Source organism: Aedes aegypti, chromosome 1 (genome assembly GCF_002204515.2).
Source record: "Aedes aegypti strain LVP_AGWG chromosome 1, AaegL5.0 Primary Assembly, whole genome shotgun sequence".
In the NCBI taxonomy this organism is placed as follows: domain Eukaryota; kingdom Metazoa; phylum Arthropoda; class Insecta; order Diptera; family Culicidae; genus Aedes; species Aedes aegypti.
Window position 1 is genome coordinate 150,839,001 of NC_035107.1, and position 27,383 is coordinate 150,866,383.

Sequence of the window (27,383 nt, forward strand, 5' to 3'; positions counted from 1 at the left end):
ATTTAGTCGAAGGGGAAAAGACTCAAATTGAAGTAGCCATTACTGGCAACGTCTTATTATAATTATACGACATTATAATTTCACTAATACCAACAAATAGGAGAATATTTTTTGTGTACCACTACTTTTATACAGTTATTAGTGGATTCAAAAGAGTTTCACCTTAACTCCTTCCCCCTCCCCTCATTGGTCTGCATTCTGGCACCTAAACCTGCCTAAAAATAGAAGATCACCAGCACTTGTATACTGAGGGTGTCTGTTAATCCCAAGCAGTCCTCTGGGTTATTTCTTGTGTAAGTGCAGCTGATCTGTCGATACTGGAGTAGCAACCACGGGCGGCCAATGAAGCTCAAGCTCAAGCTAGAGTCACTGTAAGAAATAGTGGAATTCGAACATAAATCCATTAAAAATAGGATTGGGTTATTTCTGGAGAGGAAGGAAATAAATCCACTGAAGTGATGTGAAATGTTAATTATTATTAATGAAAACAATTCATATTTATTCAATGTTTTATGATTCCTTAAAATAGGAATACAATGTTTCACAAGTAAAACGCAAAATCATGCATTTTCTTCTTTAACTTTCTTCTTCTTTTTCTTCTCTGATTTTGGTGTCGTAATAGTTGTTTGCTCCTCTACGACAAGACTGCTTTCCATTTCTTCTGCTGTTGCGGATTCACTCACTCGTTTCTTTTTCTTCTTCTTCTCACTGGTTGGTTCGTCATCTTCTGTTTTAATCTTCTTGATAATTTGCTCGTCTACCATTTCCTGTAAATAATAAAAATGTCATGTGGCAACACATATATATCTATATCATGAATGTTTACAAACCTTTTGTTTCTTTTTCTTCTTTTTTTTCGATGACCCATCCTGGCCTGCAGATTCGTCAGATGGTTCCTCTTTTATTTTAGGAATCTCTACTTTTTCTTCATCCTCGTCAGCTTCGGTAAGCTTCCGCTTTTTACCGATTGGTAGAGTGCTGTCTTCTCCAGCTTTGAATACCTTCACTTCGCTCTTAGAGTGATATTTTTCGAGCTTTGCCTTAGCTTTGCCAGTACCTGAAAGTCTTGACAAATTGCCTTCCTCCAGCATGCGCAAACGCATTTCTAGCTTGGCACGATGCTCCGTACCAAGTTCCATGGTAACATCCTCGCCAAAAGCATCAACACGAGTGGCTAATGAAGCTTTAGCAGCTAAGGATCGTGAAATTTTGCCTTTGTTTTTTGCGCTTGCTGATCCAATCAAACTGGCATGGAATATGATACCATACTTAGGTGTATCTTTCTTTGTTTTCAATGCTCTGAATAGAGCCTTCTCGGCACCTTGAGGCAAAAGAGATTATTATTATAACTGGGAAATATTTTTGCTTCTATTCTCTAAATCATAGATGATTTGTCAGACAGCCAAGGAAGATAAAATCATCCGTTGTCATATAAAAGTTGCGAAACCATGTCCTTCTTATCATCATTGATTAACCAAAATATGCATTCTACAGTCAACCCTCTATGAGTTGAGGTTCCATTGCTCGAATCGACTCATGCTTAAACATTAAATTTCATGGTTACTATGATGGTCCCTTCGAAGAGATTTCCATATAATTTTTGTCCCAAAACTCGATATCTCCATGAGTCGATGATCCCTCCAATATCGACACATGGAGGGTTGACTGTATTCATTTATAAAGAAAATTTTCCATATGGTAGCCTCTCCAAAAACAATCATCCACATATTAAATTCACTCATTTAAATCTAATTGGTGCGAACTCGAACATTTCGGTCTTTCAATTTAAACACATTTTTTTCCACCAAACCGTTACTTTTTTAAATCATTTAATTTCAAGAAATTGTAATAATCAAAACCAACGCATAAAAAATTGGTAAACCGAGGTAAGTTGAAACGGGTGGGACAAGATAGAGAATGCAAAGTTTTGAGCAGTTTTTATGGGTGAAAAAGTGAAAAGTGTTGTATTCGACATACATTTTTATTAATATCCTCATTCAGCGGAGCAGTTTTCCAAAAATGCTGATAAATCTAAACACCAAAGTAGTAATTTCTAATGTCTACTACATTTGCTGGCATGAAAATTTACTTATGATTCGGTTTGATGCAGTCGCAATAAATTTTAGCTGAGACGTTCATGTAACGGTTTTAAAAGCATGCTCATTGGTTGATGTAAACACAGTGTGGAATAAAAAAAACTCAGCAATCACAGAAAAAGTGGACTTCGCGAGTCTCGTCTCAGGTCTACCCTAGCGAACCTTTATAAGAGAGATTCGCGGAAGCTGGCATTGACGCGGAAGCAGTAAGGTGTCGGCCAGGGTAGACGCGTCACGCGAAGCGACGCGAAAATTGCCTGCGAAGGAATAACAATTGACAGTGACGCGTCTATCCTGGCCGACACCTAAAAGTGTGAGCTAATCGACCAGCGAGAGCTGTCAAAAAACAATTTTATTAGTCTCAAATATGGGTCGCGTCTTGCTTAGCTGAGACCCCAATCGCAGTTAAAACATAAAAATAATATCATACTAAGATTTATAAAAATGTTGTATGTTTCTATTCATCCCGCAATGAGACGAATAGAAACACTGTTCAATAAATATCAACGCTTTGTTTCATTTTAAGGCTAGTAGCCCGTCATCCGTTTTGGCAGCCATGCGGCTTTACAGTTCACAATTTAAAAGTAATAAATAAACGTTAAATTCGAACAAATTCCTTCCACTGTGATCGTACATTCCGTTGTCAGTTATTGATAGGACATATAATACTAATCTTCAATTGCCAAGGGAACTAATATCCAATCAAGTTATTTTGGAACTGCATCATACTACATAACTTCCGGGGTCATTATATCCGGGATATAATAATAGTGCATGCAACATGATAATTTAGGATGCGCCTTATGGTTTCGCTTATTATTGTAGCATTGCACTACTGTACAATTGCCAAATTCCTTTTCAGAATACGCCAAACGACTATTATGCCAAATGACTGTATACCCAACGACATTATGCCAAACGGGGTAGACCCGATGTTGAGGCGAAGTAGGCCGTCATTGAAATGTGTACGCCTCGTTGCTAAACCATGTCACTTTTGAACTAATGAAAACCAGTTGGTATTGCACTGACGTTAGCTGAAAAAGTATCAGCATACGTTCTACAGATCAACGCATATAGTGATACTTTTCCGAATCAATATTAATCATGATAACTAAGTTTTATTACTTTGAAATTGTGAGCTTCACTGTCAACATGGCTGCCAAAACGAGTGACGGGCTACTTTGCCTTAATTAAAGTTGGCAAAATTTTCTTCCTTAAAAATTTGCATAATTTATTAACCTAATGTGTGTCTGCGCTTTATGCAGTCGATTTTCTCATCATAATAAAATTTCATTATGATACCTTGTCATTTTATCTTACAGCCGTTTCAACTTGTCCCGGTCTTGCGACCATTGCATTGTGTTCTTTGTAGTCTACCGAAAAATTCAACCCCAAACAGCAACAAGGTTTGAAACAAGAAATTTCGTCTATAATCAGGAGTTCATTTGGAAAATTTCCTCTATAAAATTTTTAAATTTAATATTTACTTTTACTTACCCAATATTTGTACAGTTGAAGCAGGATGTTTAGCTAGATTTACCAAGGATCCAGCATGCGCAATAAGGCGTGCTCCAATAGTTTCTCCCACTAATACCGTCAAATTTGGAGCCATTGCCATCATTCGTGTCTTCAGGTAATCATACAAATGTGTGCGATACTCGTTGATGGAGAGAATTTCATCACATAGGTTCTGTATGTTCAGAATGTCCTCTTCTGAAATTTCAGTACCCATTGAAATTTCCGCAGCTTCCTTGACCTTCTCTTCTAGCTCCTCCGGCAGGATATCGGACAAATCAGTGGTTGCCATGTTGTCACGGGTGCCGACCAATTTTATCGTTTTTATGAACGCAATGTTATCGGTTAGAATTTTGCCTAGTTCTGGGAAATGCCATCCATACCTACAATTTGAAGAAAACTATTTATACAATATATCGATAGAACTTCTGGCTGTACCAGAGTATTTCATCAGTTTAGTAAGCGTTCATCAATGCTGAACATACGTAGATGCTCCTATGAATCGCAAAAACATCATTTGAATAATACTCGCGGTTTTACTGCAATTTGTACATTAGAAAATTTGTTTCATGTTTCGAAATAGTGCATACAGTCGACTCTCCATAACTCGATATTCAAGGGACCATCGATTTATTCTTATCTTAATTCTTATCGAGTTATAGAATATACCGACAAAAAAATCATAGACGATTCAGCCAAGAAAAAACCCCATGCCAAAGTGAATCATGGAAGTGCCCAAGTGGTTCTGCACCCTGAATGTACTAGAGGGTGGTCTTTTCGCTTTCCTTAAATTGGTGGACCCCTCGCACTGCAGCTAGCTAAACAGTTTGAGAAAAAAAACCATTTTTTGATAAATCATAGGTATTTCTTATCGTGATATGTCTCATATTTGAAACACATAAGGGTTCATGCTCAAATTATGTCACGCTCCAAGGAGGGGGAGAGGGTCAAGTCAAGCGTGACAAGTCTTACAAAATTTTCAGAGTTCATACAAAAAGCGTGACAAAGGGAGGGGGGTCAAAACAAGTTGGAATTTAGCGTGACATAATTTGTGTACCATCCCTAACAAACTTAGTGGCATCGTATAGAGGAAGGATATACTGCCCATAACTGCATATTTGTAACATTCGACAAAAGTAGGCATTGAGTAAATTGAATACCAAGTGTGCATTTTATGGCAGTAGGTATAGGAGGAAACTGAAATTTCTAAAATATACCAGGAACTCAAAAGTGTTTATTTGAGGCTGATATTTTGTAAAACTCATATCGCATACGAGGTGAATAGTCAGAAAATAATTCTGATAGAAATTTCATTGCTATTACATCAAGAGGCTTATTTATAATCTCAATGTGACTGTTATGCCGTTATAATTACCAATGTGACAAAACAACTTGGTATTTTTTTCGAATTTTCTAGAATAATCTCACAGATTCTAGTAAGTTGATCGAAAGTATTTATCATTTGATGACTCTCCATGGTATTAACTCCAATTTGTCAAAAATGTCGAATGTGACTGTTATGCAGTTATGGGCAGTATAGCTTTCATTTGAGGCTAAAACATGTTTGACGCCATCTTGGTTTTAAGTAGTAGAATGTTTTTTTCACCTTGTTAGCACTCAGAATGTTAAATTTCGAGGCTACCAAGCAGTGTCTGCATATTTCAATATACAGGCTTCAATGGAATCCGTCATCGTTGATTGTTTCATTGTGTGAATGATTTTTTTCACTATAATGCGGGAATCTGGTAGACCGTGCATTCAGTTTTTCAATTACTTTTTCTACACTAATTCTCATCCACCTACCTGCTGCGGTGGCAGCAAATTCAATTTCGCTTGTAAAAAAAATAATTTCCATCAGAATACCTCACAAAAACATCCGCAAATTGCAAAAGTTGTATATTTTTTCTTAATATACAATCATTATTCATCAACTGTGATGCCTCCAGTGCCTGCCAGTTTCTTACACCAGTAATATCAAATTTGTATTTTTTTATATTCAATTCTCAATTTCAATTAAGGTGAAATTGAATATTGAAATGACACCAACAGTGGGTGAAACTGAATGTGTTCGTGTATTGCACCCACCTCTTTCTCGTCGCATTCACTCTCATAGTCAAATTAGCTTCGTGCTAGCGGACTTACTTTGTTTTTGTTCGTTTTCGCACTGAGCGGGAATCATTTGGCTGAATTTGTACGACACTGCTACCACTAAAACAGGATACGTATTACGTATATTCTTCTTCTTAATCTTCTTTTTCCTGGCGTTACATCTTCATGATCTTCCGAGTTTGCTAATCAGCTTAATTAGTTATAAAACAAACTATCGAAAAAGATTTTTTTTTTATAATGCGTTTTTGATAACATAATGATTCTTCGACATATCTTTGAATTCAAGAATCATGAATGCATGAAAACCGCCTTCCCGACCAACAAGTCTTCATTATTCTTTATAGATCTTTGACCAACGATGGCGATCGCTAACGGTTCAAAACGAATCTATATCGATCGCTATAGAAAATCACTGACTGGTTGACCGGGTTAACGATCAACGCTCCGTCATCGTAATCATCGTCATCATCGAAACTTCAAAAGCAGTTTTTCTGTTCATAACTGAAAATAATGTGTTATAATGTGTTCACTGTGTTTCGGTTGGAGAATGACACACAGTGAACACATTTTCCTGTAAACATTCTTGATTGTGAACGAAAAAACTGCTTTTGAAAATTCCGAAATCAATGACGGATCCTGCCACCTTAAGCCATTGTAGCCTATTTTACTCCAGGGTGGCCACTAAACATCCATTTTGAAATTCCCACTTTTTTCCCGGTTTTCCCGTTTTAATTTTCAAAATTTTCCCGGTTTTCAATTCAGCGGCCCAAAAGCAAAAGGGTGACATTTTGGTCGATTGTTTAGTTGAATGTACTAAAAAAACAACTGTTTTCAAATTTTACAACGGTATTTTGAGGTGATTTTTCCGTTCAATAGGAAAAAAAATAAAATAATTCGTACTGTTGTTCTACGCCTACTTGTCCCATGTTTTATGTAAATCATATGGACAATGGTACAGGTATGCGTAGAACGGCAGCGTAGAAGAATAAAAAATTGCCGAAAAACTTAAAAGTCGATATTTTAAAACTATTTTTTTGTTACTTACTTCTTTTTGCTCCTAACATCTTCAATTATGCTAATAAGGCACTCCATTCATTTCGACAGGAGTTTGTTTTAAAAGCTAGAAGGGTTATATTAAGAAGGGTAATATTAATCAATGTCCCTTTTTTGTACCCCAATTGAAATAATTTCAATTCCTAACCTTTCGCATATACACCCCCGTGCATAAGTTTGGGTTCACCCCCTTAAAAACATTCAAAAGTGTTCAGTCCATATCTCTGTGATAACAAGACCAATTGAAACTCTCTAAGCCTTATATTCTTTGAGAGACCCCACGAAATTTTGGCGGAAAAATCTGGAAAGTATTCAAAATCAATAAAACAGTAAGCCAAGTCATTGTGCAAAAGTTTGGGTTCACCCCTCAGTATGGTGTATCGTGCAAAAGTTTGGGTACACCTGAACTTACTTAAATCTGTGAAATATTAAACAAATCATGTACGCGCCATTATTTGCGCTCAAAAAAGCTTTAAACTATCAAAATCGGTTAAAAAATGGCTGAGATATTGACAAAAATGATGTGCCTGCGGCTCAGGTGAACCCAAACTTTTGCACGATTTGCATCATACTGAGGGGTGAACCCAAACTTTTGCACGATGACTTGACTTACTGTTTCATTGATTTTGAATACTTTCCAGATTTTTCCGCCAAAATTTCGTGGGGTCTCTTCAAAGAATATAAGATTACGATTCTATTGACACTTTGATTTAAAATTTTGGTCGATCCGATGCTGAGGAAATTAGATATGATTTTTTAGTGTGTTTTTTGAAAAATGTTACAACTTTAAGTAAAAATTTAGTATACAAAATTCAAAAAATGGTTTTGGAAAAATACATACGAAGTAAGAATAACTCTTTGCCTTTCGAATGCGGCTTAAAGAGTTTCAATTGGACGTGTAATCACAGAGATATGGACAGAACACTTTTGTATGTTTTTTAGGGGGTGAACCCAAACTTTTGCACGGGAGTGTAAGTTTAAGATAAGGACGAAACAAAGCTACGCATGTTAAAGTACATATGCATCTCAGCTTACTTATTCTTCGAATAATCGACATAGAAATTGATAACTGAAGACACATTAGAAACTTTTATAAATGAAAGATTATTTTCGGATTTATTGATTTATTTTTCAGTAACTGAAGAAAATTTTGAATCCAACTTGTTTTAGAGCTTGATCCTTCTGCAAGAAGTTTCAACACTCTGATTCAAAACTTTGAGAAAAATAAGTTAGAGAAAAATTCAAGCCCTGATAGTAAGAGAAAAAAATCATAAAACATTTCCAAACTTTGCTAACCAATAAGAAATTTTTCTTAGAAGTATAGTGGAGAGTAGAGAAATGTACCATTTCTAAATTAAATTAAATTATTGATCAATAAATAAAACGATGTTTGAAAGTTATTTTTCAAAAATTACAAATGCTTAATGGCAATATCATCAGTCATAACAACTTTCTACAACTTATTTCTGGTAGTTTGTAGATTTAGAGTTTGAAGATGTTCGTATAACATTATTTTCCCGGTGTCCATCTCAAATTCCCGGGTTTTCCCGTCTTCTTCCCGATGTATTCAAATTCCCGTCTTTTTCCCGGTTCGGTGGCCACCCTGTTACTCAGTTTCTTCTCAGCTTTCTAAGGGATGGTACACAAATTATGTCACGCAAAATTTCCACTTTTTTGACACCCCCTCCCCCCTGTGTCACGTTTTTTGTGTGAGTCCTCCGATTTTTTTGTAAGGTTTGTCACGCTTGGCTTGGCAACCTCCCCCCTCCCCCTGGGAGCGTGACGTAATTTGTGCATGGCCCCTAATGATGGTATCAAAATTCAAAACGAGCAGTGCGCTAATGGTGGAAAAACGGGTTTTCTGACAAAATTCACGATGGCCGCCTTTTTTTTTTGCATTAAATGAAAGCTATAACCTTCCTTTATACGATGCCACTGAGTTTGTTATGTTCTTCTTCTTGTTGGCATTAACGTCCACACTGGGACATTGCCTGCTTCTCAGCTTAGTGTTCTTATGAGCACTTTCACAGTTATTAACTGAGAGCTTTCTTTGCCAAAGTTGCCATTTTCGCATTCGTATATCGTGTGGCAGGTACGATTATACACTATGCCCAGGGAAGTCAAGGAAATTTCCATTACGAAAAGATCCTGGACCGACCGGGAATTGAACCCAGACACCTTCAGCATGGCTTTGCTTTGTAGCCGCGGACTCTAACCACTCGGCTAAGGAAGGCCCCACCAGTTTGTTATGTGTTATGTGTTTCAAGGAAAATTTGAGAGCGATAGCGCAAAGAAATATCTACGGTTTATCAAAAAATGGGAGTTTTTGCTAACTGTTTAGCTACCCAAGCAAAGTCCAACATCAAAAAGAAAGCAAGTCGAAAAACATATTCTGTTTTCAGCATCAAGTTCATATCATAATTTAAAATATTGGATATCATATTTTGTTTTCGTTTTGCTATCATTTAAAATTTTTGGTAATGTTTTCATTTTTTATAATTATAAATTTATTCGTGCTACCGTGCTACATTTATAAACACTATGAAAATATAAAAATGAAGCATTTATTTTGTCGCAGATTCGTTTCAATATCAATCGAAAATATGTACATCTCAATGAGTTCTCAATTCCTAACCATAAACGGAGCCTGTGCAGCACCAGGGCTCCCTCCACAGTATTGTGCCCTTCCTGCGCTACCCGGAACAATGGTGCAGATGACCTTGTGTTTCTCCGATATAATCGGCTGCCGGATAAATAAGGGTGGGATTACAAAGATGTTGTAATTTAGTTTAAATTTTCTCCTATATGGTTTTGCATTATGCGTTTTACACAGTGTATTTTGTGCGTTTCGCCTATGTTGATTTTTAAGAGATACCGATCTGGTTTTTCGCTGCTGATCTTTTTCGTGCTGAGATTGTAAAAAGCTTAATCCTGCCTAGTTTGGGTAGTGGCTACGGTTAGGATAGCTCGGACCATTTTCAGCATAAAAGAACAACACCGATCAATCTTTGCAGACCCATGCAAATACTACAGACAGCCCAAGTAGCATTTATTCAAGAACCTTATTTTCGTAGGAGAAATTCTATTTTGGTAACCTTGTGGATCCAGTTTTTGCTGTTTTAAGTAAACATGAAATGGCCAACTCGTACATGCCATGCGTCGTGTATGAGTGCTCGTTAGTGAAGCAATCGTTGCTATACTTATTTCTGCGCTAATAACCAGAGATGTATGTGAAGTCACAATTGATGTTTCTGTTGGTGATCCTGATAGGAAATACGTCTATCGTTCGGTGTATTTACCACTTGATGACCCGTCCCAACGGATTATTACAAACGAGTTTTCGTACACTGCCTAACAAAAGGCCTTCTGCTGATTAAGGGTAGTGATTATAATATTCATCACATCATCTGGAACAGCTCGGATATCAAATTGAGAAGCTCCAGTCTGATCGAATACTTAAGTAGTACAGATCTTGGACTACTTATTCTTCGCTCATGTCCACAGCTGATCAGCAGAAGTTTTCTAATTTCATTTTGTATGGGGAAAGGCATCTAACTTCAAATTTCTCGTAAATGAAAGCTTTAATCGAAAAAATATGTGGTAGGCGTGATACCCATCCTCATTGCGCACAACCGGTACCAAATATTTTTTCGAAAATGGTTCCCAATGTGGAGAAATAAATCGTTAGATGCATTTCGCCATACAAATATTTTTCGCGTTACCTGTTAGCGATTTTTCGTGCATAGACATTAGCGCATGTGCGTTACTATATGGCGAGTAGCGAATTAGGGCATGCATGTAACCCATTGGTTGTGACCAAATTTCATGTATTCTCTCCGTCCATTGGAAATCCTAGTGGTTTGGTTGTTTTTACTTCTGGTGGATTGGGACACAAATGTCCTTGCTTCGAGTTCCTTATAGGAAATTTTCCACACAACTGCCTCCACGGGAAGAGTGGATGCTGGCTATTTGTAAAGAAGTATGTCTCTGATAGTCAGGCTGCTATGGAAGCTCTTGCTTCGGCCAACTCAAGGTCTAGGCTTGTAATCGCATGTCGAACTCAAACTAAGGAACTGAATGGGTACCTGGCCAATGGCCATTCTCCCATATCGTTGGGAATGAATTGGCTAATGATTTAGCACGCAATGCAGCATCGCATGGCTATATTGGCCCTAAACAGCCATTCAAATTTCGAAGTGCTGTGTGAAGCTTCAGAAATTATTTGGCGGCAACCAAGGCGGTAACTAAGAACATCTATTATTCCTTCCTCTTGGCATTAACGTCCCCACTGGGACAGAGCCGGCTAATCAGCTTAGTGTTCTTATGAGCACTTCCACAGTTATTAACTGAGAGCTTTCTTTGCCATTTACATTTATCATAGTTATCTTTATTAACGAGATTTGCAGTCCGATTCTGGCTCATCTCGGCACAACTCAGAACAAGCAATATTGTAATAATTTGGAATCATGTCGTTCAAACAAAATTGTGTACTACTGGTGGCAAAGTATTCAACAAATCTGTCAAAGCAGAATTGCGGTCTTTTGGTAAAAGTCTTGACTGGCCACTGCCGACTCAGCTATCAGATGGCAAATATTCAGCATGCTGATTCATTTGTGTGGAATAGTTGTGATTCCGACTTCGTATCACCTGCTATGTAACTGTTCAGTTTTCGCGCAATTGCGATTCCAATTACTTGGTAAACACTTATTAAGTGAAACTGATTGTAGAAAACTGAATCTTCAGGACATTATTTTATTCTGAACACGCTCTGGTTCTTTTTACGCTTAGGGTGATGTGTTAGTATCCATCGTATTAAGCATTGATCAGTGAGAACTGCAATTTTACCAGTATTGCAGTGAATGATGCTGATACAAACCGATGTCAAACAATTCTTTCTCAAAACGGCTTTAGCATTGTACAATAACATTTTGATAAATCTTGATCTCTTTTTGGAAATAATGCAAAGAAAATGCATCTTACCGTATTCTCAGTCCGTCGTATCGTTTTCAACTCCGTCGCAATCAGTTTCCAGATTCGTCTCACAACTAACGGCTCACTGTGTGTATTGAATGGTTAAAACACAACATATCAATCCTATATTAAAATGTTTTACTAGAATATATAGATCTACGGGCATCTCCCTCCATTCCTTCAGCATGATGGAATATACTAAATTAATCGTCATCAAAATTCAGCCCAAACATATGAACACAATTCCTTTTGACCGTACAATTATGGCATTTGCTCACAGTACAGCGAAAACAACACAATCAAAGGAATCGTATTTTTACGTCGAGCGTCGCGCACACATAGATGAGCACAACCTTTTTTTTCTCAGTACGACGGATTGAACTTTGTTTACATTCTCAATTATTCGCGGCGGTTGAGGAAATTTCGTAAAATTTGGTGATTTATTGGAGTTTTACGGCGTGTGATTGGAATGAAATCCTTCAGTAAAGAAGTACGAAGGTTTTCCATAGTGAAAATAAGTGCCCGGCGAAGTAAGTCACCCACGGGGGCGGGAAGAAACTTGTGTTGGAAAGTGGTGTGTGGCTCAGTCGATCGCTAAGCATTTCTCTCAAATCGTATTCGTCCATGCGATTTCGGTGAAAAAGTGCAAAGTGGATAATTGAACTGAAGTTATTTACCGAAATACAGTAGTTTTATTGCATTTTTGGTGTACAAGTGTACAAACCATAACAGCTTTCACAAAATTACACTTGGATAATGAATCTATGTTGCAGGTAAGTTTGAATATCCGCCGTAGTGGAACATTTAAAGTTTGATACGACGAATAGTAACGCTTACGACGAAGTAGAACAAAACCCTATACGTTTAGCAGTGGCCTTTTCAGGGCGCTGTTTGAACCCATTGAATGATCGACTACATGCTGTCATTTTGCTTATGCGATTTTCATCTTCAAGGGATCCCACTCCTATTTCCTCCCATCTTTCCCTTCCCATTGCTCTCCCATCGGGTAGATGATGAAATATACTCAAATATGGCGAGGGCACAAATCTCAAATGGCGGAGAACGTGCCTCTGAAGCCTTCTGATACCTGATGGTCATGAAACGTCAAAATAACACAATCTTTTTGCGTCGTTTTTCTTTTTTTTTTTTAAGCAACGAGGTTTCTCATTACGTTTTTTTCAATAACGCGTTTTTTACGCGGGACGTACCGACATAAAAAAAACTCAGTGTACTTTTCTTAATGTGGCCAAACTGCCCTATGTTCCCCTAATTTACAAAATAAAAAAAATCCTTAAAAGTTTCAATTTTGGCAAATGACCGATTCTAAATAGAACCTTTAGTGCCCATTTATTCGATTCTGTAGTTACGATACTTCGAGCCAAAGCCAGACACTCGTAACTACATGACAAGGTTCATCCGTAGATGCTGTGTTCACACATACGGGGATGTGTTTATTAAATTAACATTCTAAATCTTCTACATCAGAAGAAGTAAGTTTATCATTAGGTAAGCGAACTTTGTTCTCTTGGAAATCCTTAGATTTGGCAAGGATTTTGTTCAGCCGACTGACTTCACTCAAACTGGAAACATTTTTTACAAAAAGAATCGCCAAGGATTTTTTCAAAAATTATTAGAGAAATTAGAGGATCCACTAATCGGCTAATCTTATTTAATGTTCCAGAGATACCTATAGAAATTATTCTAAGAGAGTTCACAAGTTTTATTTCAGAGTTAATGAAGAAATTCGTTAAGGGATTTTTTTTCCCGAAAATCCTAGGAGTTAGGAAGTCTTTGAGAACACTACTGGAGGTAATAGTGTTGGGAGTGCTAGAGGATTCTCTGAAGCAAACATTGAGGAAATTGCTTCATACGTTTTTTGGAAAATCCCTGAAAGCATTTCTGAATTTGGAGAAATTGAAAGAATTTTTGGAGAGACCCCTGTAGGAGTCCCTGATAATTCCGGAAGCTCAACATTTTTTTTATTAATTGTGCTTCAAAGTAGCCCGTTTGTTTGTATCCCATTACCCAATAAAAAAAAAGTTCCGATTAACAAACTTATATGCTAAGTACTTACCATTCTCTAGCGCGCATCATGTAATTATTGAGTTCCTTGTCCAAGTCATCAAGTAAACATTGTGCCTGCACAATCATGGTATCGATCTTATCCGGCGAGAATTTGAGTTTGTATCGTGACAGTGAATGAGCCAACCCCAATGCCATGGCTGCCATCTCTTTTTTTGGTAATCCGGACAATAAACTTTCAGACTGGGATCGGATACACCGCATAAGCTCCTGAACCGCTGTATTTGAAACGCATTGTAATGCGAGTTTATCTTTGATGGCACTACCTAATTTGGCGTCAGCTACCAACAGTTGATTTTGCACGTCATCAGAAACTAGTTTCTTCAGGGTTTTCTTCAGCGATTTAGAAAGCTTCCCTTCAACAGCAGCAGTAGCAGCAGATAAAGCTTCAGTTGTGTCGGCAAATTTTTCAAAATGCTTCAATTTAACGCTGAAACGATATATAATACAAAATGGTCAATAAAGCATACTCGTAATAGGTAGTAATAAAATAGACATGTTCAGAAGCATCGAAGATAAGTATTCTAATGATTTTATGATTTAAAAAGCCATAGATTTTTTGGTATATCAGCACGACTCTATTCTATTGGCGAATTATTTTTGTCATAGCATCCTAACTGCTCTCTTTTTTCGGCAAGCTCATGCATATGGTTTGTTTTCATACGGAAACCGTTTCCATATGAAAAAAAATAGTTATTTTTGCGACAAGATACAAAATGATGATTTTTTTAATACGAGTTGTTGGTACTCAGACCAGATTAATCCAATATTCAAATGACTGTTTCAATACTGTGCTTGTGGCAAACAAAAGTGTGCTCAACGGTCCCATTTATTTTGCTGGGTAACGGTTTGAAACGAAAAACAATGTTGCTGTGAGTTGTTAGAAAATTGATTCACTGCATCAACGTTGTTAGGTGAAATACTAGGCCCTTTTTATAAGTCGAGTCGAGCAAAATCATCAAAATGGCTCGACTGTCAAATTTGCTCGACACGGCTCTGTCACTCGAATTTTCTGACAGTTGTCACTCTACACTGCAAAAATTTCATTATTTTTCTATATGTTTAAGAATAAACGGTTTAAAATGAAAACTGAGTAGGTTCAGTGTGTCAACGGGTGAACTCGTGCACTGATCCATAGGCTAGGGGAAGTGGTTCACCCAGAGTGAATTTGAGAAAAAGTAGATTTTGTATGAAAATTGACAGGAAAATGAATGATAAGTTCATACACTTCTCCTGGCCCACGGTATACACAACAAGGTAGGCTATTCCCACGTGTAAACAATGATTTTCCATCAACACATGTGTCGTCATTCCTATCGTCAAGCATGAGGCCTTGAGGATAGTAAAGAAGAGCATGCCTTGCTTTCTTTTGCACTCGTTCGAGTTTGCGATAGGAATGACGTCACTGCCAAATATCATTTTTCGGAGATACCTTGCTTCTTTTTACCGTGTCCTGGCCTATGATGCCGTCTCAAACAGCACACGGTTGGTCGATCACATTGCCTGCCGTGCGCTCGTTTGGTGATGACAAGCTCGGTTGTTCATTCATAATAAATATGTCTCGTATAACCCAGAGTGGATTTAAATAAGAGTGACGCAATGGACGTATTCACGGGTTCACTATTTGACGTTTGAGCGATGCCGTGTTATTTATGTGACCATGGAAACAAGTGAATTCGGCACCGCTCAAACGTCATATTAGTGAACTCGTGCATCGGTCCATAGGCCAGGAGAAGTGAATGAACTTGTCATTCATTTTTCTGTCAAATCTCATACAAAATCTACTTTTTCTCTGACAGAAATTCACTCTAGGTAAACCACTTCCCCTGGCCTATGTCAAATTTGAAACATCGGCGAACTGTCATTTCCATCCAAATCTGCGTTCCAATCGAGCAGGAAACCTGTTAAAACTGGAACAAGACTGACATCTCTTGTTTACAGGCACTCTACACACTTAAACTATTTCTCCGACCTCAGTAAAACTTTTCGCCGAATCAATCGGTCCATAAATAACTCAGATCTAACCCTCTACACTGGACTATTTCAATATTGTACCCATGCGATTTGCTCGAATCAAGAATGTCGACAGACTGATTTCCTCCCACCGCACCTCTGCACCGGAGCACATTGATACGCATGACTATGCCAAATGGCTTTATGCCATATGATACAGAACCGACGCATCTTGCCCATTCCTGCCCTTTGTTAGATTGTCCATAAAATAAAATCGACATTCTTCGACCATCGCAGAATGCCGAGTGAAGAGTTTATGTTTGCTTTACGACGAAAACTTTAAAGCTCATTTCTCAATTAACTAACTGAAACGAGCGGAACAAGTCATCGATAATAGAAAATTTGAGTTCAGTATCGTTAGAGCGTAGTTTTAAGTCGACATCGTTCCTCATATTTGAATAAGGTACATCGGGGTAAGTTGAGAAGCGAGCATAAGATGAAATGGCAAGATATCATAGTGGAATTTTATAATGAAGTAACTATAAAAAACATCAACTTAATGAATGATGCGAACTTTTACGGAAGATTTAGAATTTAGGCCAACAGAACCAGTTTTGGATATAGATTTAGCTCCGGTTCACAAATTGGCCAATCACATGGATTTGTTATGAGAGAGGCCAAATTAGGAGTACCCTGGCCAAATAAGGTATAAGAGAGTTTAAATTATAAGGAAATTTAAAAAGTGTTCGTATTTTTTTGATTGATTTGGTCGAGTAAATCAGGGACGAAAAAAATCATGCTCACTATTGACCAATGCACGAGTTCATTATTTGACGTTTGAGCGGTGCCGTGTTATTTACGTGACCATGGCAACAAGTGAATTCGACACCGCTCAAACGTCAAATTCGTGAACTCGTGCACAGGTCCATACTCAATTTACTGACATTTATGCCACCATCAAAGTAACCGCACCACCACCAATATGATTGTACCGATTGTACCAATGAAGATGGCACAAAATAGATGAAGAAAACAAACAACGATGCCCGTATGATGTTAGTTTTTTTGATTATCAGAACCAGAAGAGTGTTAGTATTAGAAAATTGATTATCAATGAGGTTCATATTAATTAAAAAATATGCTGGTATACGGGTAATGAACGATTCGATGCACGGAATCGATGATATTGACGCGTCTTTAGTGTGCTTCGTGCAAAAATTACAACTTCCCAAAGCGGCATGTAAAAGCGGCATGAAAATCATTTTTAGTTTCCGATTAGCATAAAGTGGTTGAGTATCAGCAGGTTAAAAGGAAACTGACACTCTTGCAGCAAGGGCTTTGCCAATTTTTGTTGGGCTTATTCACAAATTTCATAACGCTGAAGGGGGTGGGTGGGTGTCCTTATGTTGTTACGGCTCATACAAAATTTGTAAAATATTCATACAAAAAGCGTTATGAGGGGGTGGGTGAGTATCAAAAATGGTCATTGTTAGCGTTATGAAATATGTGAATGAACCCTGTTGTGTTGTCAAGGTGAGGATAAAAACAAATAAAAATCAACGAAGATTCTACTCGGCAAGCGTCAATATCAGGGTGGGTGTACGGCTGTCAACTACAAACAAAGCTCGCCTAACAATCATCTCTCACGCGGGCCGACCCAAACAGCACAGGTCGAAAATGCGGACCATGCCAGGCAGCAAATGCTGATGCTTTTCAACACTCAAACAGCGGGATGTCTAGCAGCGTTGTGAGCCACTTGAACACACCCACAAAACATGAACGGTAGACGCACCTCGTTGCCCCCTGGTCAATATAGGCGAGAGTAGATTGAGTATATTCGTCCCTGGTGTAAATGAATGTAGGTCTATCATGTGAATGTGGCGTACTGGACCAACAACACTGCGAAACACTCCAGCTCCAAAATATCGCTATTTGCTTAATTCAGAATAGCTGAATCCATTGCCAGTTTTTGATATTGGCTGTTGAAAATGCAAAATGTGACGTTTTCAGTCAACTTGCATACAAGTTTACCAGCTTGTATGGTAATTTATTTGCTTTATTTGCCATAAAATTCAAGCTTCAAGTGTTTAACAATACTTATCAACACTGTTTATAACACTTTCTATGCTCAAAAGTTATTTTGTGATGATTATATATATATGCTAGTATTTTAAATAAATCGATTTAATCGTAATTTTATCGAGTAATTCAAACCAAATTACATCTGAAATGAACGTTGAAAACTTATTCAGCATGAGGATTAGATTACTTGTGTTCAGTTCAGTTTCAGATCAGTTTGTGCCTCTACCCTACGTGACTAGAAATGCCGTGGAAAATTTAACGATCATTGACACACGAGTTATAATTTTATCCCATTTATCCGCCTTTATTCCATTTAACAACCAACCAACCAAACTTTGCTCGGTACTTCACATTTTTTCATTGGACAGCATAGCGAAATTATTTTCGATTATTTTCTAACAAGGTGAGTTAAAAATAAACACTACTCTGTTCATTACTTCCGCTTAATGATAAATTTAAACTATACTGCCGTTATACGCATAATTGTCTCATGTTTCAAAATATGAAACCGAGAAAAACGCGATTAAAAATTTTGGCACTGTACCGATAGGGTGCAGAGCTGCTTGGGCACTTCCATGATTCATTTTGGCATGGGTTTTTTTTCACGACCGAATCGTCTGAAACTTTGCAAGAAGAAGCACTTCAATACGGCGCACATTGTCGCCAAAGACAAGCTCAGCAGTTTTCAAAAAAAAAAAAAACAGTGCCGAAATGAATCAAAAGTGCCAAGAATAGGATCCGGCTCCCTATACCACAGACAAACAGACGTAACAGCTAGAATAATTATCAATTTAAAACATAGTCACGTGAACATTTACGCCAAATGCTAAAAATACTTCATTTCTCGCATAATCTGAGATAACGCCCTAAAAGCCATTGGTAACCACGTGTGTAGCTCGTTGTTTCTGAGCAAATAAATGAATCAACATTCAAACCAACACCACTGGCAGGTTGAGAATGATCCCTTCTTCACCATAGCGTTGTTAAATAACGTTTAGCTCCATTCAAATGCTCAGAAACAACAAGCTACACACATGGTTACCAATGGCTTTTAGGGCGAGATCATAAGTTATGCGAGATTTGGTCATTTCAGGTGGCGGTAGTGGCCAAACGTCAAACTCACAAAAGCGATGCAAGCGACACGATTGGCCCGTCAACCTACTACCAAATATTAGAATTGGGCGCTATTCTGCTGTGCGATGAAAATAATTAGAGTGTTACGTCTGTTTGTCTGTGGATATACTTAATTTTGGGTAAACATTTTAGGTAAAACATTTTCTCCGTATGAACTCAAATGAAATTTCTTCCAGTTCAAAAATTATATATGTCTTTTCATGTGACAGGCCTGTCCAGAGCTGTCAGATGATTTGATAGAAAATCTGTGTCCGGACATGTCCCATACAAAAAAAGTCCAATTGTTGAAAGAAAATCTGTGTTGCATACAAATTGAATCTGTGTCAGAATAAAATAATCTGTGTAAAACAGATAAATCTGTGTATGTGGCAGCCCTGGGTCTGTCTATGCATTTGTTTTCGCAGAGGACCGATGCTAACACGGGACTGTCATCTGCATAGAAGAACTGTCAAAGAGCTTCCCGATCAGCTGATTTGAAACGTCTTGTGAAAAATGCCTATTCACTGACAACCTCTAACTTACCAGGTTTTTCCAGGTATTCTCCCTGTATATAAAAACATAACCTAACTTTCTACGCGAACGATACTGAACAAAAACAATGCACTAACGATACTGAACGAAAACATTCCATGAAATGGCAATCAAGAAGCTTTTACTTACACTTTATTGGCTTTTTCCGGTGATTCAAATTCTAAGTAAAGGTTGTCGATCTCTTGGAGTTTTTTCTCGTCCAGAAGCTGTAAAATAAAACATGGTTAAAGAAATCTTTTTGTTGAGTTTATGACGAATTTATTTCATTGATACTACTGTGTCAAAGTGCATTATACAACAAAATTGGCTTGGTATATAAGCGTTACACCCATTATTGTTTATATTTATATATCAAAGGCACCATAGGGAGCCGGATCCTATTATTGGCACTTTTGATTCACTTAGGCAGTGGGTTTTAATTTAAGCTACTGAGTTCATATTTGGCCCCAATATGCGTCGTTTTGAATCCCCATGCCAGAGTGAATCAAGGAAGTGCGTAAGTAGCTCTGCATCCTACATTATACCCATGTCGCTCCAATATTAACGTCTCAGATAAATATTACCTAACAGTACTGTACTAGAATTTAGGTGACTTGGATACGAATACAAATATGTTGATGAAAGAGGACACGTGTCTGACTAATTTTAGTTATAAAACCTAACACTATAGAGCAAAATCAGGGTTATGTATAGATGAAACACACTATTTAGCAGACTGGAATACAGACTACTAATAGATGCGTGCATATGTTGTAATTGTCAGATAAAATGCGCTGTCGAACAGTACCATCTAAAAAGTATTAACCAGAAACTAGCAATAATTTATATAGTATGTTTGGTTAATCGTTAGAGAAGGCAGTTCGCTAAATATGGATTTTTCTCGGTATCCATGCAAGATGTCCTACTTCGGAAGTAGGACGCATTAGAATCTGGATGCAAAACGAATGCACCACTTCCGAAGCTAGGTAGTTAGGCTCTTATGGACTCTGAGAAAAATCCAACCCCGACGAGAAACCGATGCTATCTTTTAACAGCGCCAATACGACGGTGCAATAGTAATCTAAATTCATAATGCAGACCCTTACCTTGAATATGGCATAACCAGCCGGAGTTTCGTAAAGAACAAACATGGTGATAAATTAACTTTTGTCACAGATTCTCGCCATCAACAATAATCCAGTAGTGTCCAAAGCTGAACTAGCAATATTATGGATAATCTATGAATGAACCAGTCGTATTTGTTTACCACATCTAGCAAGAATAGAAATTTAAACGTGCCGACCAGGCAGTCTGCGATAGAAACGTTGTTGTGGTGTGGTTTTGGATTCTGCAGCTTTCTTTAACCCGGAAACGCGAAACCGCTGAAAACACATACACGGAAAATAATATAACCCAACAGATACACGAAAAAATCAGAGTACCCAAAAAATAATTGACTTCGCAAGCGAGAAAAAATTCTACAGAGCCAACCTCCCTCGTAGATGTTATACACGCTAAGATCAGTTTACCCATAAATAGGTAGTTTTACGCACATTTGGGCTGTTGGGGCTCATTCATTTATATCATAACGCTGAAATTGGCCATTTTGGACACCCACCCACCCCCTTGTAACGCTTTTTGTATGAATATTATTAAATTCTTGTATGGGCCGTAACATCGCGAGGACACCCACCCACCCCCTCTACACACTTAATCGTTGAATTTCATTTCGGTAAACTAAAATGACGAATTCAGCCGGTAAAACATATTTTTACTGAAATCTAGTTCAATTTTGACAGATGCAAATCGACGAAAATCGGTAGTTTACATAAATAACCGAGACTCGGCAATCTAGTTTGCCGGAACAATCAGCAAACAAATCTTTTTACTGAATTTCGGCAAATTGCATCTGTCAAAACCGAAAAATCAGAGCTGCCTGACACAACATGTGCTCGAAATGTTTTGAAACGTTCTTAAAAAAAAGGAAGAGCATCTACATGTAAGTATTCACATAAAACATGTTTTAAGGCGTATATTTGTGCGTAATAATGATTCATTCAGATGAGTCAGCTCAGTTTATGCTATTTTTATTATATTATCAGAAATATTTCCTGGAACTGGCGGAGTACTCCATGGTCGTGCTGCGATTGTGCTCGGAATGAAAAAGAACGAAATATACTCAAATTTAATGAAAGGTGTGATGTTTTCAGTGGTTGTGTTTTGTAAAGCAATAATAAATTTGTTTTAAATAAATTTGTTTTAATTATTGAAATTTGTATGTTTTTTCTTTAATTTTTTTCTTATTCTTCTTTCAATTAAAAATATTATTGTTTTGCCGAATTTCGGTAGTGGTGTGCCGAGATTTTCAGCAATGAATTACCGATATTTTCGTCAAATTTTGACAGCTGGGTTGATTTAACATTTTGCAGCTCAATCGTCATTTTGAACTTTTACCGAGATTTTTGCCGAAATCTCAGCTGTTGAGTTCTCGGCAATTATTTTTGCCGGCCTCGGCGAAATAAATTAAGTGTATAGCGTTATGAAATTTTTGAATGGGCCCTTGATGCAAAACCTATTTTATGGGTGAATTATACTGAGAAAAATTGATAGAATTCACTCATATTACAAGTAAGATAAGTTTACCTATTTATGGGTAATTGCAATTACCCATATTTGGATGAAAAATATATCATTATTCATTAATATCAAAACAACTCCCACTTAAAATTCAGTACTAAACCATGTCCCCTGTTTTTATTGAAATTTCTTGTTTTTCGATCGAAATGCCTATTGTTCGGTAAGTATTTCCTTTGTTAAGTAATGTTTAAGATGATTATTATGCATGTCCAAGTAACCACAAACATTATACCATTGCATTAATTTGGTCGAAAGTCAACATCTTTTGCATTAATAATGTTATCATGCATTTATTCAATAACTGTCAAGCAATGATGCATTTGATTAAAATTGTAAATGCTTTGTAGCATTATTTTAATATAGCATTATGCTAAGCGTTTAGAGTGAATATACAGTTATGCTGTCATACGAGATTACATAACCTCATTAAACGCAATCGAATCTGTAATTAATAAGTAAGACGATCGAGCACGTTCGCACTCGCTCATTACGTTTTGTGGGATATGGAAGAATACCCAAGTAACCACAAGCATTAAGGTATTACCGTATTTTAACTTTAATTCAACGAGTGCAATGCATCATTGCTCTTATTCTGCAAAATGCGTGCAATAATGCTTTTATTCTGCAATACGCGTGCAATAATGCTCTAATTCCATTTTATGAATGCAATGTAGCATTGCTTTATTGTAGCAATGAAATGTGCATCAATGGGTGATATACGGTCACCGCTCAATGCTTCATTGCATCATCTTATTGCGGCGCTTATATTAAATCCACATCCAGCGGCGGCGGTAACGCGCAGAAGATATGCGCGCAATTCAAACGCAACGTCAAAATTCAAGTAGGCTTGGATTTTTTCGTGCTTCAAGGACACAAATGTTTCAAATTTGCTAAATCTGAAACATTTATTGATTTTCATTATCACTGCGACGGTATATCGACATTTTCAGATAATCGCATTACGTGGATTTATCTTGCAGAGCACAATACTCAATGCTACATCGCAACAAAAACGGCAAGACTTTAATGCAGTATTTATCGTCGGTCCTTCATTCAATCAGGCAAATAGACTATAGAAATACTTAAATATCCCTTATGAAAATTCGCCACAAGAAATCTGGTTAAAATTTGTAGATTTGTCTTATGAGAAACCAGAATTTGGTAACAAAAAAAAAGTTGCAACAACTTGGAATTGAACCAAAAACCTTTCGATTGATAGGCCCGTGCGTACACCACAAGCCTATCGACGACTCAATGTGGCAAGATGCTAAAACGATATAAAAAGCGTGAAGATGAGCAACCGATTTAGCCCCACACAATCAAAAAAAAAAAAAAAAACTCAACAGCAAAAGAGCGACAGCTGCGTTAAACTTAGAAGTGCAACAGTCGTGTCCACCAACTTATTGGGCACTTTACCCCAAATTGAACTATCACGAAATTTGTAAAGTGCAGAAAAAGTATGATATGAGTGCACACTTGCAACTGATCATCTCAACGTATTCGGTGCACTTGTTCCTTCAACCACAAGGAATAAGTGCACTAAAACTATTATCATAATTTGATGTAGCCTGCTATCACACTTTGAGGGAGCTTACACACTTGTGATGGTCCAACTTGGAGTTAAATCGACAATATTTACTACTGGCAACGAAAGGGCGCTGCTTGAAGTTGCACAATTTTCCCGGCCAAGACATGCAGCATTCATGGTCCGGAGGATAGGCGCGGGGAGTCATCGATAACATCTCAATTAATTTGGGTTCGAATCCCAACAAAGGAAGGAATCAAAATAAACATAGAATCAAATCAAAATAAAAAAGTGGACGAACAAATACGTTCGTAAGCAACGCTGACCTGACATCCAATATTTTTGTGTTTCTATTTTTGATCTTCAAATAATGGTTTCATTCATGCATTAAATACACTTTGGCTAAAGCTTTTATACTAGACTGGCCCATCTCAGTATGGGAGAAAAATAAAGTTGTATGATTCCACGGGGCACCCCCCAATATTATTCCTTTGGGTTAGAGGAAGACTTCCTGAAAAATTCAGCTCATTTGGTCGTTCCATGAGCTGGCGCATTTGAATTGAAGTTAATATGGGATTTTCAGCTCAAACATATGGGAAACAACACATCATTTACTGTTTGGTTCAGGAAAATTGTTGGTCACGTTCAATTGAACCCAGAATGTCAAAATCACTACTTGATATCATAGCGAACAATATTGTAGAAGGTTGTATCATGATTGAAATTGAGAAAGTTGGTGTTTTAACTATCTGAAGTAGAATTGCTATACTGCTTAGTATTTCTTCAACATAGCTGGGTGGTGGCTACTAAGCGCATCATAGCCACCTATGACGCTGGGCGAGCTGCTACACAAGGCGCATACATATATGTGATTGTACGGAAGTGCTGATCTAAGCCTAACTTTCAACAGCTGGAAGGTTAATGGAAATGAGCTTAAATCCAGATACAACCTTCTGCAACTATGTTCATTAGGGTATCAACTAGTGAATTTGTCATTCTGAGCTCAATTGAACGCGATCAACTAGTATACGGAACGATACAGTTACATAGGGTCAATTTTCAATATATTTGAAACGAATATCCCATACAAACTTCAAATTGAATGCGCCAGCTGGTGGAGCAACCAATTGAGTTGAAATTTTGAGAGAGCTTTTTTCTTACCCTAAGGCTTATGTCTAGGGGGTGCCCCATTGAGATTTATAACTTTTTTGTTTAAGGGCCAGTCTATTTTATACGGTACAGACAGTAACTATACTTTAGCAATTGCCAACATAGAGCTAGGAAATGTAGCCGTATTTACACTTTAATAGCGCCTTTTTCCACTTTAATACTGCATTAATGAACCATGTAATGCAGTATGACTTTATATGCCATATTTAATGACTTCGCAGCACCAAACCATAATCGCGCCTGCTCATGAGATGCGAAGTTTTCTGGATGCGAAGCTAATGTCAAAGTCGAAGCAATAGGCCTTTTCATGTGACAGATCCGTCTATGCATATGGTTACATCGGTGGAGGGCCGGTGCTAACACGGGCCTGTCATTTTCATAGAAGAACTGTCAAAGTGCTTCCGGATCAACTGATTTGAGACGTCATGTGAATAGGCCTATGGGACGGCGGCTGTGATTACTCATGGCGGCTCCAACAGATGTAAATAAACGGCTAAACTGACCTCTTACACACTTAGTCATTATTGACGAACTTCAATGAAATGTTATACAGCTTGTGAAATTGATATTTCTGATGTCGAAATTTCATTGAAAGCAGTTTTATTTTCATCAATTCTAATGTGCATTACTCTATTTGGCAATGAATATTAATAAGCAATGTGAATTCTCATTTATTTTGCTGCCAGTTGAGTAAGAAATCAAGAGAGTTTTTATACTTTGTTCTGTGCAATTTTCTCTCACTATGTAAATAAGTTCGCAGCTCCAAACTGAGCTGCGATCGCTTTCTGGATTTTACCAAAAAATACAATATAGTAGCATATAAAGTGATATTGATGCAACTATATACAGCTATACGGTTACTTGGGTAATTAAATGACTTTCTTTCATCTCGAACCCCCATTTCATGATCTAAGGATATATGTATTCATTCAGAATTGTTGTATTTTATCTATGAGACTCTTTTACTCATAAGGAGCGAGAGGAAATGTCGATCAATTTCCCTCCCCTGAAATCTGTTTAATGCGCTAGGGCTTTGTTTTGTGGGTTAAGTTCTGTTATTTCCTCTACGAGAAAGAATGGTGATCAAATTCTTTCTATTGATGTTTCATTTGGTGAGGAAAGGAAATCAATCGCCGAAGAGAATTCTTTCTATTCGTGATAACTGGGCGAATAGTAATGTTAACACACACACAGTGGCTTCGTTTATAAGGAACTTTTATCCTACTTTATTACATCAGCAGCTTTAACACAGGACACCAACGCGCCAGGCATCCAACACACCATCATCCTAGTTGTGGATTCGAGTCCTGATTCCAACTAAAAAAATCATTAAGCTGGTAAAGAGAACCATTGAAAGGTAGTCAATGGATTCATTGATTTGTTTATTTTTAACGCAAGCCCTAAACATACATTATTATAAGCTAATATACATCATGAACCCTAAATATACAAACATAAATGCTTTAGTAGGGCTTGTGCATTAAAACTGCTTTACCAAGTATTGCATTTATTTGGTTGTTGTAATTTGGGCCCTTTCCGACTTTAAGTATGCTTTATAAAGCTCTTAAAAGTTGTGTCACTTTAAAACAAAATCTGATAGCACACTATAGAGCAAACTTAAAGTATTCATATATAGCTTCGTGGTTACTTGGGTGGCTTCTCTTTCTTTATAGAGATAATGTTCAAAAAGGAATTCTGCAGGAAGAATCATGTCAACCTAGCAGGATCGTCGAATGTTACAGGTAAATTTCTCAGTTTCAACATTAGTTTAATTTATCTAGGAACCATGAATAAACCTCGGAATAAACCCTCAAATTTTCTTTTGCAGTTCTCATCATAATATACTCCCAGAAAATTAGAAAGACTTAAAAACCTCTGATGCAAATACTCTGCAATCATCATTTTAAGGAACCCGGAAAAATCAAGGACGCTTACGTTCTTGTTTTATTTTATTATACTAATATAATATAATAAAGGGGCACAATATTTGAATATATTTCACTGAACTTCGTCATCAATTTTAGAAACAATTTAAAACAAAACAAACCATTTGCAATTACCTATATATGAGTTAAATAGTTTACCCATTTATGAGTAAATAGTTCTCCTTTGACAACAGCGAAAAAAACAACCCAGTGCAAAAAAAATTACCCAGCGTTAGCTTTCGAAGTCTCCGTGATGGGTTAAAACAACTTAATGTTGGGTAAACTCGAAAGAACTCAAATTTGGCTTATTCCATTGAACTTCGACGATGGGTCGGTGCGTCTCTCTCTGTTTTAGACAACATTGCTGTTGTGAGAGAGGCAAAACAACCCAACCGTGGGTAAAAAACTAAAATGCAGTTTACCCAAATTTGAGTAAAAAGAACTTATTTTTTGGGTAGTCTGATTTCTCCGTGCACGGAAGAGCCGAATGGACTTATCTATAAAGAAACTATAAGCATGAGCCTCTGTACGTGCCATAAATTCTTTTGTTCTCATGACTTTTACTGTGCGCCGTGTGTTTTCAAATGTATTTTTTCTCAATCTACAAGCGTCGCGACTAAT

General features: G+C 37.3%; 1 protein-coding gene and 1 long non-coding RNA gene across 3 annotated transcripts; one reads left to right on the forward strand and one right to left on the reverse strand.

Moving 5' to 3' along the window:
* Window positions 1-468: 468 nt before the first annotated feature.
* Window positions 469-20,878, reverse strand: LOC23687857 (nucleolar protein 58). 2 transcript variants are annotated; one of them, XM_021851011.1, is made up of 6 exons: window positions 20,612-20,878; window positions 19,656-19,732; window positions 13,819-14,256; window positions 3,594-3,994; window positions 831-1,321; window positions 469-767 (listed from the first exon to the last, which is right to left on the reverse strand). In XM_021851011.1, exons 1-6 carry the CDS (start codon window positions 20,654-20,656, stop codon window positions 561-563), a joined length of 1,659 nt encoding a protein of 552 aa, XP_021706703.1. In that variant the 5' UTR covers window positions 20,657-20,878; the 3' UTR covers window positions 469-560. The 2 variants fall into 2 exon arrangements, with proteins under 2 accessions (XP_021706703.1, XP_021706707.1); XM_021851015.1 differs by lacking the exon at window positions 19,656-19,732.
* Window positions 20,879-26,268: 5,390 nt separating this feature from the next.
* LOC110674512 lies at window positions 26,269-26,972 on the forward strand. Its single transcript, XR_002498938.1, has 2 exons — window positions 26,269-26,579; window positions 26,666-26,972. It is a non-coding gene; the product is annotated as an uncharacterized LOC110674512 (long non-coding RNA).
* Window positions 26,973-27,383: the final 411 nt, after the last annotated feature.

What these genes read in the sequence shown, in the direction of transcription:
- LOC23687857 (XM_021851011.1), bottom strand. Translation starts at nt 20,656, where the DNA reads ATGTTTGTTCTTTACGAAACTCCGGCTGGTTATGCCATATTCAAG. An exon ending in CCGGAAAAAGCCAATAAAGT is followed by an intron (nt 14,257 to 19,655) that starts GTAAGTAAAAGC and finishes ATATCGTTTCAG; the next exon opens with CGTTAAATTGAAGCATTTTG. An exon ending in ATGATGCGCGCTAGAGAATG is followed by an intron (nt 3,995 to 13,818) that starts GTAAGTACTTAG and finishes TTCAAATTGTAG; the next exon opens with GTATGGATGGCATTTCCCAG.